We start from the raw sequence: 12,467 nt of genomic DNA on the forward strand, positions 1-12,467 counted from the left end.
TGAGGCTGTTTGCACTTGTCTTTCATGGTGCCTGCTTGGCTCTCTTGCAAGTGTACTTTCCTTCCTTTCATTTCTGCTCTAAAGCTTTTTAATAAACTTTCGCTCCTGCTTTAAAACTTGCGTTGGTCTCTCCTTCTGCCTTATGCCCCTCAGATACATTTTTCTTCTGAAGACCTAAGAATTGAGGTTACTGTAGACCCATATGGATTTGCCGCCAGTAACATATTTTGGTAGCAGGTAACTTGGATACCCTCCACTGCCAACATACTTTGGTGCCTTGTGACTCAGATAATTTCTACTGCTAATATACTTTGGTGCTGTGTGACTCGGATATGTTCCCTAGTGGTAAGACCTCTATGCCTCACCTTCTTTGGCTAAAGGCATTCAACCCCTGTACACGGTTTTCTTCTCCCCTTTTATTTTATTTATTTATTTATTTATTGAGATGGAGTTTCGCTCTTGTTGCCCAGGCTGGAGTGCAACGGCACAATCTCGGCTCACTGCAACCTCAGCCTCCCAAGTTCAAGCAACCCTCCTGCCTCTGCCTCCCAAGTAGCTGGGATTACAGTGACACACCACCACACCTGGCTAATTTTTGTATTTTTAGTGGAGACGGGGTTTCACCACATTGGTCAGGCTGGTCTTGAACTCCTGACCTCAGGTGATCCGCCCTTCTCAGTCTCCCAAAGTGCTGGGTTTACAGGCATGAACCATAGTGCCCAGCCTCTTCTCCCTTTCTCAAAAAAAAAGAAAAAAAAAAAAAAACTGAAGTTTTCCTATTACAATGAAAAATGATTAAATGACTCTCCTTTCAATCATCCTCGGGTTCTATTAGAAATCTACTAGGGATATAAAAAAAGACAGCCTCCCATGGCAACACGAAAGTTTTTTTAAAACCTATCCTATTGGAAAAAAAAAAAAATCCAAAAGAGAAACACGGCAAATACAGTTTAAGAACACACTTAGACAAGGAGAATAAATGTATATGTGTTCCGAGATGGCCACTCACCATGCACACCATGTGCTATCCTTTTTCATCCTTACAGAAGCCCAGGAAAATAGATTATTACACACATTTTACAGACAAGGAAATTGAGGTTCCAAGACATTGAAGAGCTGGTGTCACAAAGCTAGAACTGGAACTCTAGCCTCCATCAGTCTGACTCTGAAACCTTGCTCTTTCTAATAAAATAGCAACTATTTCACATGCTTCTTATCTGCTTTGGGAAGCTCTCCTCTGCATTCACTGAGAAGTATCTGAAGATCTACCTCCTACTTTGGGCATCTGTATAATCCTCATACCAAAGAGGCATTCACACTCAACCCCACAAGGCCAATGGGGCAAGGTAGGGTTGTGAAGCTGAGACTTGCCTTGACACTCAATCCTTAGAAAGTGAGAACATATACCTTTCTCCAGCACACAGAACACCTTTGAATGAACCTGTATGTCTCACAGACATGTACATCACCTCGCTTTCTCTGGGCTGACCAAGAACAGCCAGATTGTAATGACAACACCCCCACAGAATGATCAGGGTCCATCACCACGCTTTGAGGCTGAGAGCAAACAACCATTAAAGACAGAACTGTTGACCCTTACAACTGCTGAAAAGTCTGCATAGAAAGAGCCTCTGTTCCAGCCAAATTGGTCTGTTCGCTGCTCCCACTCCCAAAATTGCATTTCTCTACATTTCTTCACCTCTGTGACTGTGCACATTGTTCCTTCTGTTTGATGTAACACCCTTCTTCCCTTACCTGCCGGAATTCTGCCTGTGCTTCAAGAGCACTCTATGTGGTCTTCCTTAACCACTAACCTAATGCATTTAATTCAGTGAACTTAACACCTTTACGTAATTTTGAAATTAGCTCCATACTTCATTGTAACACCAATCTACTATTTCTTTATTACTGACTTTTTATTCTTTAGCTTTTTGTGTGGTTATGCCTTGTTTCTTGCATTGCCAAACTCCCTCATATATCCTTAGAAGATTTTGTTCCTTTGATTTCTCCACAAAACCTTACATGGCACCTAGAACAGAGTAGGGGCTTCATAAATATTTTCAGGGGACTAATACAGAGGAACCCAGTATTAAAAATTAAAATTGTTTAGGTTACCTAATGATTATTAATTTGAATTCAATGATAGAGTGATCTTTCTTAAATTTAAAACCCATTGCCTAGGGGACTTTAGCCCAAGTTTTTAACATGGCATTGAAGCTTTGCAATGATCTGGCTTCTACCTACCTCTATAATACCACCCCTCATTGCCCAACCCAAACTCTCATCCCTTCCCCATACACACTTTTATGTTCCAACCACTTACCTACCCATGTGTTGATGCTTAAAAATCATAGCAACCTCTTTCTGAAATGTTATTCTTCCATCTCTTACTCCTTCACATTCGGCATGTAAAATACTCAGATTTTTTTCCTTATACAACTATCATCTTTTCCAAAGCCTTTCCTGGCTACCACAACACTTAGCAGAATGACTACTCTTACCTTTATTTCCTGATTACAACCTTCTAGCACTGCATCTTCAATACTTTATTATATTTGTCTATCTTCCCTACTAGCTTATGTGATCTTTGCAATGAAAATTCTACACTTTTCACCTTAATATTCCCAGTGTCGAGTATAATCCCCACATAAACACACCGTAAATGTTTACTGAAGGTGGTTAAACATAACTAATTAACTTGCTTGATGACTAAATATGATAGAATGTGATTTTATTCAAAGTCTACCAGAAGACAGGTGAGAAAGACACTCATGATTGGTCCTTGGAGAGCAAACAAGAAAGCCACTTTGACCAAAGTAAATTCTTAATGCAAAGTAAATTCATGAATGTGTTTAACAGAAACGAGGCCTCAGTTAGATGAAAGTTTTCATGGGGCTACAAACTCTAAATTCCCAGACATTTTGTATAACCCATTAACTCTAAGGAGATTTTCAAAAGCAGAAAGAGCTTTCTTACCTGTGCTCCAGTTCTCGAATGGACAGTATCACTCCTGAAGTGGATGGCTTCTGCTGTACAGTGGCCAAAAAGGTGAATTCACTCTTGTTCCGGAACAGCTGAATTAATTTCTCACTCACATGAGGAGCTGCATGGATCTCTCTTTCTATGTCTAGGAATCAAGAGGAAGATCAGGAGAAACAGGAGAGAAGGAGAGAAGAGGAAGGAGAAGGAGAAGGACAGAGAAGAAATACAGGAGAAAGAGGAAAGGGGAGATGAGAAGGAAGGGGAGAAAAGATCCATGGTTAAAAATGTCATGTCCAAAGAATCCAGATTGCATTTTTCATTTTCCTCTTCTGTCAATAGTTTTCATTTTCAGGCACCATTCACCACTCCCTACAGCTGCATTCATTCAATGCAAATCCCGGAAATGCTATCTCTGTCACCGTGCCCACTTGTCACTTTGACAAGTTCACAATTGGCCAGTGATTTCTGACAGGAATTTTGACAGGACACTGAGCAATTCAGTTTGCTGCAAACAGATTAGGTTGCTGTAAATAAGGTGAGAGGTAGTCAGATAAATATGGTCCTAAATTCAGAGAATCTTGGGATAATAAGACCCAAATGCCACTCAGCATCCTCCAATTTCACTTTTTCCATGGACACAGCCTCCTTTTCCCCACAATGTATACAGGAAACCTGTCCTTGCCTTGTACCTAGCAGATATTTACTAGCACTGATAATGCCAGACAACTCTGCCTTTGCTTAAAGAATAAATACAAGGCATGCTCACGCTCCACACACGTGCCTGGAATTTCTCCATAAACATGCAATGGATGACTTTCCTCATGAAATATTTATTGAAGTTGAAGCCAATTCAGCAGGCCTAGAGGTGTGTGATTCCAGCTAATCCTGCTCCTGGACAAGAATGTTTCTTTCTCCAGCATCAGCATAATGAGAGACATCCATCACTTCATACCCAGATTCACCCTTGTCATGATAAACTAGGTGTTATCTCATTATTTTACACTACATTTTCTGGCATCAGAAAGGGGCATTAAGGGAGCAAAGTTAGAGAGGATTATTCAGAGGATGATAAATGAACATTATAAGTGCATTTGGTGGCCTCCTCTCACATTCTGACCACCTCCTCTGACTGCATGATAACTACTTGATTATTTCTCCAGGACTACATGGGAAGCCCTTGAAAAACATAGAACTTCAAAGGCTGCACTGCCCAAGCAACATCACAGACTGGTATATGGACCTTGAAGAATCTCATCCTAAAGAGTGGCTTCTGAATAAGATATCCTTCAATTCTTGACCTTGGGCCTCAGTTCTCTCATCTGCAAAATGAGGGGGTGGACTAGGTGATCTCTTAGAGCCTTCCACCTTAGCCTTCTATAATTTTTTGAATTGCTGCTTCAATTTTATAACACAGAAAAGAACAGCACAGTCTTTTCCACCTGTAAATATCTAGGCTATGAATGGCAGAAAGCAATGTTTGTCCTCTATCTTGGAGACACCCAACTCAGGTAGACCAGTCTACCAGTATACAACCTACCTGCACAATAGTAGCAAGGCCTTCACTACTTAATTGTTAAGTGGCATGCTGTCAGCTTTTGTCAAGCTTTGAGATAAGAGATAGCCACTTGAAAAATGCTTCTATACCTTCTACAAAATCCCAGAGACATTCCAGATGATATTTAAAACCTATTAAATGTGTGGGTGAATCACTCTGTAAACGAGAATATTGGAAAATCTTTGTTAGTATTATTTTTATTATCATTACTTCTTTATGTTGAGATGGGGGTCTCACTCTGTCACCAGGTTGAAGTGCAGTGGCATGATCTCGGCTCACTGCAGCCTCCGCCTCCCAGGCTCAAGCGATCTCCCACTTTAGCCTCCCAAGTAGTTGGGACCACAGGTATGTGCCACCATGACCAGCTGTTTGTGTGTGTGTGCGTGTGTGTGTGTATTTCTGGTAGAGACAGGGTTTCCCCATGTTGCCCAGGCTTGTCTTGAACTCCTGATCTCAGGCGATCCACCCACCTTCGCCTTCCAAAGTGCTGGGATTATAAGTGTGAGCCACCGCACCCTATTATCATTACTTCTAAGCAAAGATCATCTTAATAAATTCACCTATAAGTAATGCCAAAAAAAATTCAACTCTTAAAATTAAGTTATATGTTGACTTTTTACTTTTTTCTTCTTTACTCATCAATTAGGAATCAGCTGATTGGTAATGGATGCCTGAATTTCAGGATTCTAAAGCCTGGGGCCAAAGAAAAGAGAGCCATAATTGTTCAGCAATGCCTGCTGGAGGAAATGGATATGAGTATCATACCAGCTATGGGTATCCTCACCTCTCACTCAACTCTCCCTGAGTGATATCATCCAACCCCATGACCAATGGCCTCCAACTTTATATCTGCAGCCCTAACCTCTCCCTTAAGCAGTACATTCAAATGTTCACCTTCAAGCATTTCAAATTGTAATGTGCCCACAGTGAAGCCTGTTCTCTTCCCTCCACTCTCAATTTTCTCACAGAGGTCCCAGTCTTAGTAAACAGTAACACCCTGTTCCTCAAGTCAAAAAACTAGAAATTGCCCTTGATTTTTCCCTGTTCTCCACTCTCCATATCCAATCTAAAAACAAGTCAAGTGGGCTCCCACGTCTGGAATCTGTCCACTTCTTCCCAATTTCACTGTTAAAACTCTTGCCAAGCCACTATCATTGCTCCCTTGGGTGCTTCCAATGATCTCCTAACCTTCCCACTTCCATACTGCCCTCTTTTCACCATTCTTCACACAATAGTTAACGTGCTCTTTTTAAAGCCTAAGTCCGAGTCATTTCAGCCTCCTGCTTAAAATCCTCCAATGGTTTCCCACTGCTCATAGGATAAAATCCAGTCCCTTCAGCATGCCTGCAAAGTTGCACACAAACCGATTCTTGCCTACCTCTTCCACCCCATTCATACTTTTCTCCTTGGTTGCTAGAAGAGCACACCAGGCCCACTCACACCTCAGATCTTCATGCTTGTCCCCCTGCCCTCAGTGCTCTTCTCTCTCCTTTTCATGTCCCTGACTCCTTCTCCTTCAGCTTTCACTGTAAATGCAATCTTCTGGCCTCTTCAAGGCAGGCTCTGCATTAATGTCTCTCTAATACTCCAGTCTGGGTATTTTCTTCATTTGATTTGTCATATTATATGTATTGTAATCCATTTATTATTTGCTGATAACATTTATCACAGTCTTGTTTCAAGTTTGTTACCTCATATTATTTCCTTTCTTTTCCCACTAGACTGTAAGTTCCATGAGGGCAGGCATACTTATTTATCCATTGTTTTATCCACAGTTCTTAGTGCCTGGCACAAAACAGGCATCCAATAAAGGTTTACTGAATTGATTAATGTATTTTCCATTTATTTTTCTCATTTATATTGTTACTTCAAGTAACCACATATATTGTGGTCAGAAAATAATATATCTTTTGGAAAACCAGGAGATAAATGGGTCCTTCTCAAATGCTCATGGCCATGAAAATTTATTTTAATGATGTTTGCTGCTGAATAAGCCCTACTTCTTTGCAGGACACCTCCACTTAATAGTCTGATCTAGTCCTACCATACTTCTGCTCACTCAACCCTCCAAGAAAATGGAACATTTCTTATGCTGGCTTTTCTTATTTCTTTTTATAAATGAGTGGCACACTGAAGTAAAGAGATCCCATTAGCACTCACTAGAGTGAAATGGAAGAAACATCTGTTTTGATACACTGAGGCTTTATATGCATTCTCATTTTCAGAGAAGCCCTTTCAAGTAAATTTTGACCATGATTCAGATGTTAAAAAAACACAACAAAGTAATTCTGTGTCTTACAATATGCAGGCAGAAACAGTGGACAGGTTTCAAAGGACTGAGATCACTTTGAGTTTTGCAGATGACTAGTGTGTGACTTTGGATAAAGTACCTTACCTCTCTGAACCTCACACTCTACATCTGAAAATTAAGACCACTAAATTCCATGATCTCCAAGTTCTTTCCTAGTCTTGACATTTCATTTCAGTTAATCACTTGATCCTGCTCATAGCTGCATAGCAAAAGAGAGCACTGAGGGCAAATTCCATCTATTAAGAAACCTAGATTCTACAATTTTTCTCCTCTGCTGATTTTCCAAATTAACATAAAACATAAAGTTGTCAACTATTAAAAATAGTGATATGTCATCTACTTTGCAGCAACTTGCTTTTTCCCTGGAGTTAAAAGAGCAACCAATGAAACCCAATTAACGGGAATCTATGGTGAATATTGTACTTCTATATTCAACCACTATAATATGTGTTTGCTGTATTACTTAAGAATATTCAATTCTGCTAGAGAGAACAAGAAAAACAAACGGGACAGATAAAGCCCATAAGAAGTGCTAAATGTAGAGAGCAAGTTAGAAACCTGTGAAACATGCTAAACATAGACTGAATACATGGAACATAAGTGTGTTGAACACAGATAAAAAGGATTGAATAACAGTGTTACTTACAAGTACAATGGGTTGGGAGGACCAAGTTATAATGTGCAAATCATGTCACCTTCACAATGACAGTCATGCCATCCCTAAACCAACGCCCATCATTGACTTCCATTTCATTGCCATTCTGGCCCCACATGTACTATCCTTGAGAAATGCTAATAAAACCCATCACTGCTCACCAAATTAACTGGTGAATTACAGGTGTTTCCAGGATTACTTGCTCCTAAGTATTTCCAATAGAGGAAGCATGTGGGCCCCGGAAACCTCCCATTCGCTGAGCCCCCTCCCTTTTCGTTAACCTCAGCTCCAGTCCTCATAATCACACCATCATCAAAGAAGCTAGTGCAGCAGAGAGAGAGGAAAAAAAAAAAAAAAAAACAGAATATATGAGCAATGAATAACACAGGAACTGGGTGGGCTGGTGCTTCCCGCTGCTCACACTCAATCCTACATGTGTTAACCTACTCCATCTCTTTCCCCTGCTTCCTCCTAGATATTTTAAACATGATTCAAGTATTTGAATTTAGTCTGTCCGTGAGGCTTCCCATTTTGTAACCTCTGGGGGTGTCCTTGGAGGCCACCATTGCATAAAAGTAGTTTTGCATACAACCACCACTTCACTTAAAGTGAATATTTCACATTTTTACAAAGGGAGAAAATGGTATTCCAAATACTCAGGTTTTGCATGTTCTAGTTAAGAAGTGCTAACTCAGCAGCAAGAGTTAAGTGCTTTTTCTTTCCCAGGATAAAACGGTTCTACCTAGTCATTTTTAAAGAAAGACTAAAAATGCTAATATGATGATTAAACATCAGCAAAAAAAAAAAAAAAAAAAAAAAGTGCTGAGTGAAGGGAGGAGATTGGAGAAGGAAAGAAATTAAATGATGGTATTCACACCCTCTTCTCTGCCTCAAATAGCAGCAACTTCATTTCCCTCTTCCCTGACATATAGAGTGCGGATGGTGGTGAATTTCATTGTCAACAAGCATATACCTTGCTTCCCCTGTGCCAGGCATGGTGGTTGGCACTGGGGGAATGAAAGTAAAAATACAGTTTCTGCCCTGGAGGATAGACACATAAGCAAGACAGCTTCCTTAAGACAATAGTTACAGAATAGGGCAGTGCACAAAAAAAAACAGAGGAGGCCCATAGAGATTAGGGATGACATCATGGAGGAGATATCATTGAACCTGACTCTAAAAACTTGAATAAGCATTTACTAGGCAGGAGAGAGGGAGAAGAGGGCATTCACTGCAGCAGCATTGTATGACTATGAACTCACGTGTTTTACATTATCCCAGCATTTTTCTTTTTCTGCAAGTGTATCTCTTACTACAAGTTCAGCAGAGAAAGCATCTACTTACCTAATATTGGAGCAAATTCTCAGGACGCTGATTGGCCAAGGGGTACCACATTAGCACAAAACAGACCAAGAGGCAAAATCCCCACCAGTGCACAGCTAAGAATCAGCAAATTGAGGTGGGAAAAGCAGCAGCAGCCAGAAACACATAAACACAAACGCACCAAGGCAGCCCGCCTCAGCCTCAACTGGTAGAGAATGCAGGCAACATTTCAGTAATTACACGGAGAACCTCAAAATATAGCAAGCTCCTGATATAGACAGGCCACATCCTTCTAGCCTGAGTGCCACATAAGCTCATGGTAAGAACGGCCCCAAAAGGTAAAGCAACATTTCTTAATTTGAAATGACAGTTGGCTTTTCATTTCTGAATGTAGAGGAAATTTGTCAATTCTGAACTGCCAACCATCAGTGAGGCAATTTCTGGTTTTGGAGGATGGGAGGCACATGTCCCACTATTTGGTCTTGTGACCCTTCTTTAAGGATGTCAGATGTTATTGATCCAAGCAACTTTCAAAAAAACAGAAATCACTAGAAGACTCCCAGTGAACATGTAAGGGATTTTCATCTCCACTAACAAGTGCACAATAACATTCTGTTAAACCTCCATTTGTTCCAGAAGCCGGAATGAGAAAAATCAAACGTGTATGTCTTATTACTGTGCCAAGGGCAGGGCTAATGCTCTGCACATGTCATCCCACTTACAATAACTTTATGAGAAGACATTATTATTATTCCTACTTTACAGATGACCAAACTAAAGCTTACAGAATTTAAATAATGTTCTAAAGGACACTGGGCTAGGAAGGCTTGGTGCTGAGATTTCAACCCGGCAAGCTGGTTCCATGAGCTACACTCTTAACTGTGCTACACCCGCTATTTGCCAATATGTGTGATCTCAGTGCTTGATATAAATCAAGCGTAAATCCCCATGATACACCCAGTGTCTGGCACTTTTCTGTTCACTCAGGAAATATTTATTGAATAAATGAATGAACAATCTATTTGTACATCCCTTATGAGGTAAATACGAACACATCTCCATTTAACAGGTGAAGGAACTGAGGCACAGAGAGGTTTCATGGCTTGCCCAAGGTCACATGACGAGTGGAGACAAAGCTGACTCTTGCCCCAGCAGAGTCGACTGTGACATTCCATGGCATTCAACTGATGCCTCTGCTTATTTTTTATCTTCCTCCCTTTCCTGTCCCCAACAGCCCACACTCCTGCATTCCAGCACCACAAGTCTCACATCCCTTCTTCCCAGGGCCATGTTCCTCCCCATTTTGGTACACTCCCATCTGCAGCAACCTCTGTCTTCTCTCCTTTTCTGATAACATGTTAATTGCTACTCCTCAGGCCAGTTTTCTCTGACTACCCCAGGCCAGCTCAGGTTCCTGTCTTTATTTATCTTCATTGTATTTATCACAATTGTCAGGGATTATGTGTATAATCATTTACATGTGTAATCATTTTATTAAGTGCTCCATATATATTTTTTTTTTCTTTTTTTTTTTTTTGAGACATCTCACTGTCACCCAGGCTGTTGCCCAGGCTGGATCATGGTGCAATCTTGGCTCACTGCAAACTCTGCCTCACAGGTTCAAGTGATCCTCCTGCCTCAGCCTCCCAAGTAGCTGGGACTACAGGCACCTACCACCACGCCCGGCTAATTTTTATATTTTTGGTAGAAGATCAGGTTTCACCACATTGCTCAGGCTGGTCTCAAACTCCTGGGCTCAAGTGATCCACCCACCTTGGCCTCCCAAAGTGCCAGGATTACAGGCATGAGCCACAGCCCCCGGCCAAGTGCTATATTTATTCCCCACTGGACTGTAAGTTCCATGAAAAATTGCCTACCAATATGTACACTACACCTATCACAGTGCCTGGTATGTGGTTAAGCCTCAAATCTTTGTCACATTAATAAATCATATCTTGGCTCCAAAGTCTGGAACACAATATAAGAAAAAAGGTTTACCAAATACATGCAAATATAACCCAAACCTGTTGAGAAAAAGTACATTCAAGTAATGAGCTGCCTAAGGAATAATAAAGCCAATTCAGTGTCCCCAACTCCTCCATTAGGGGACTAAACCTAAGGCATCCTGTGACACATGGTATTAACCAATTTTCTGTAATTACTGTGTAATTCGATCAAAAGAGATTCTAGTACCCCCATAATTTTGCTAATTAGATAGGTACTGTAAGGCAGATGAGCTCTTCTTAAAAACATTTGACAATACTAGCAAGGAAAATCAATGCATCCCCTGTTGCTAAGAAATTAACAACGTGTAGCCACTCCTCTTTAGGCTGCCTTTCCACACTGCTACCCACCAGCAATCAAGTCCCATTAGCCCCATCCCCCTCATCCCCATACCTCCCGCCCCATCTCAGTGAGAAACACCGGAATAAAGAGAGAGTTAAAGTATGAATGCCAGCTCCATCTGAATCACAAGACAGGAGAACAAAAAGCAAAAAAGTGGTGAGAAGACTTTTTTAATATGATTAAGAGGGCATTATATAGTGAAGAAGCTATCTAACAGCAGAGAATGGCTAAGTAAATTAGGATATATACACCCCATGGAAAATTATGTATGATAATATAATGATATGAAAGGCATTGAAATAACATAGGAAATGTCCAGCCAATACTCTGAAACACATATACAATAGTACATACAGCATCATATCAAGTCTACAGTAACATAAAATTTGTTTCGTGATGCATAGCAGATAGATAGGCATGGCCTTCAATTTTATCAAAAACTGGGAGCTAACATGGGTGAAATTTTTCTTCTTTCCATGTGTCTGAATTTTCCAAATCTTCTCTGAGAGTTATTGTAAGAAAAAAACAACATCTATGCTAAAATATATGAGCTCATCATAGAAACTGGAGAAACAAGAAGGACATCCTACAAAAGAAGAAAATAATCACCAATCACCTTGCTTTCAGTCCCACAATTGTGTATCCTTCAGTCAGTGAAGACAACAGAGGGGTTTTTTTGGCAATAACTGACCAGCAACCCTCCTCAGGTGTACTCATCACATAGTGCACGAAACTCTAAGCACCAAAGGTTGCTGTGCGCAAGAACATCAGTTCCGGCAAGGGATCTTTCGATGTTCTTATGAAGACATGAGGGCAGTCCTTGCCCCTGCCCTCTGCTAACCACCCATCCACTCATTTATTCCTTTGTTCATTCATTCCTAACTTTAAAAATCTTTACTGAGCACTCCTCTGAACCAGCACTGTGGACACAAAACTAAGACACACCTTCTATTCATGAGGAGCTAAAAGTCTAGTTATAAAGACACAAACAAAAGTGAATGGATTCTGCTCAGCTTTTCAGTTCAGAGATATAAGAAAAGTAGAGCCAGGCACGGTAGCATATGCCTGTAATCTCAGCTACTCAGGAAGCTGAGACAGAGGATAACTTGAGCCCAGGAGTTCAAGTCTATCCTGGGGAACATAGTGAGAAAGACCCTATCTCTAAGAAGAAAGAAAGAAAAAGAGAGAGGAGGAGGAAGGAAGGGAGAGAAAGAAAGGAGAGAGAGGAGAGAAGGAAAGAAAAAAGAAAGAGGGAGAGGAAGGGAGGGAGAAAAAAGGAAGGGAGGAAAAGAAAG

At 40.7% G+C, this 12,467-nt stretch overlaps 1 protein-coding gene across 1 annotated transcript in view; it reads right to left on the minus strand.

Annotated features, from left to right (window-relative positions):
* NELL1 (neural EGFL like 1) overlaps positions 1 to 12,467 on the minus strand; it is a 956,032-nt gene that overhangs the window by 845,417 nt on the left and 98,148 nt on the right. The window contains exon 4 of the mRNA XM_026454011.1: positions 2,977 to 3,127. Coding sequence (XP_026309796.1) covers positions 2,977 to 3,127 — 151 coding nt within the window. The remainder of the gene's footprint in view (positions 1 to 2,976; positions 3,128 to 12,467) is intronic.

This window comes from Piliocolobus tephrosceles, chromosome 13 (genome assembly GCF_002776525.5).
Source record: "Piliocolobus tephrosceles isolate RC106 chromosome 13, ASM277652v3, whole genome shotgun sequence".
NCBI classification, from domain to species: Eukaryota; Metazoa; Chordata; class Mammalia; order Primates; family Cercopithecidae; genus Piliocolobus; species Piliocolobus tephrosceles.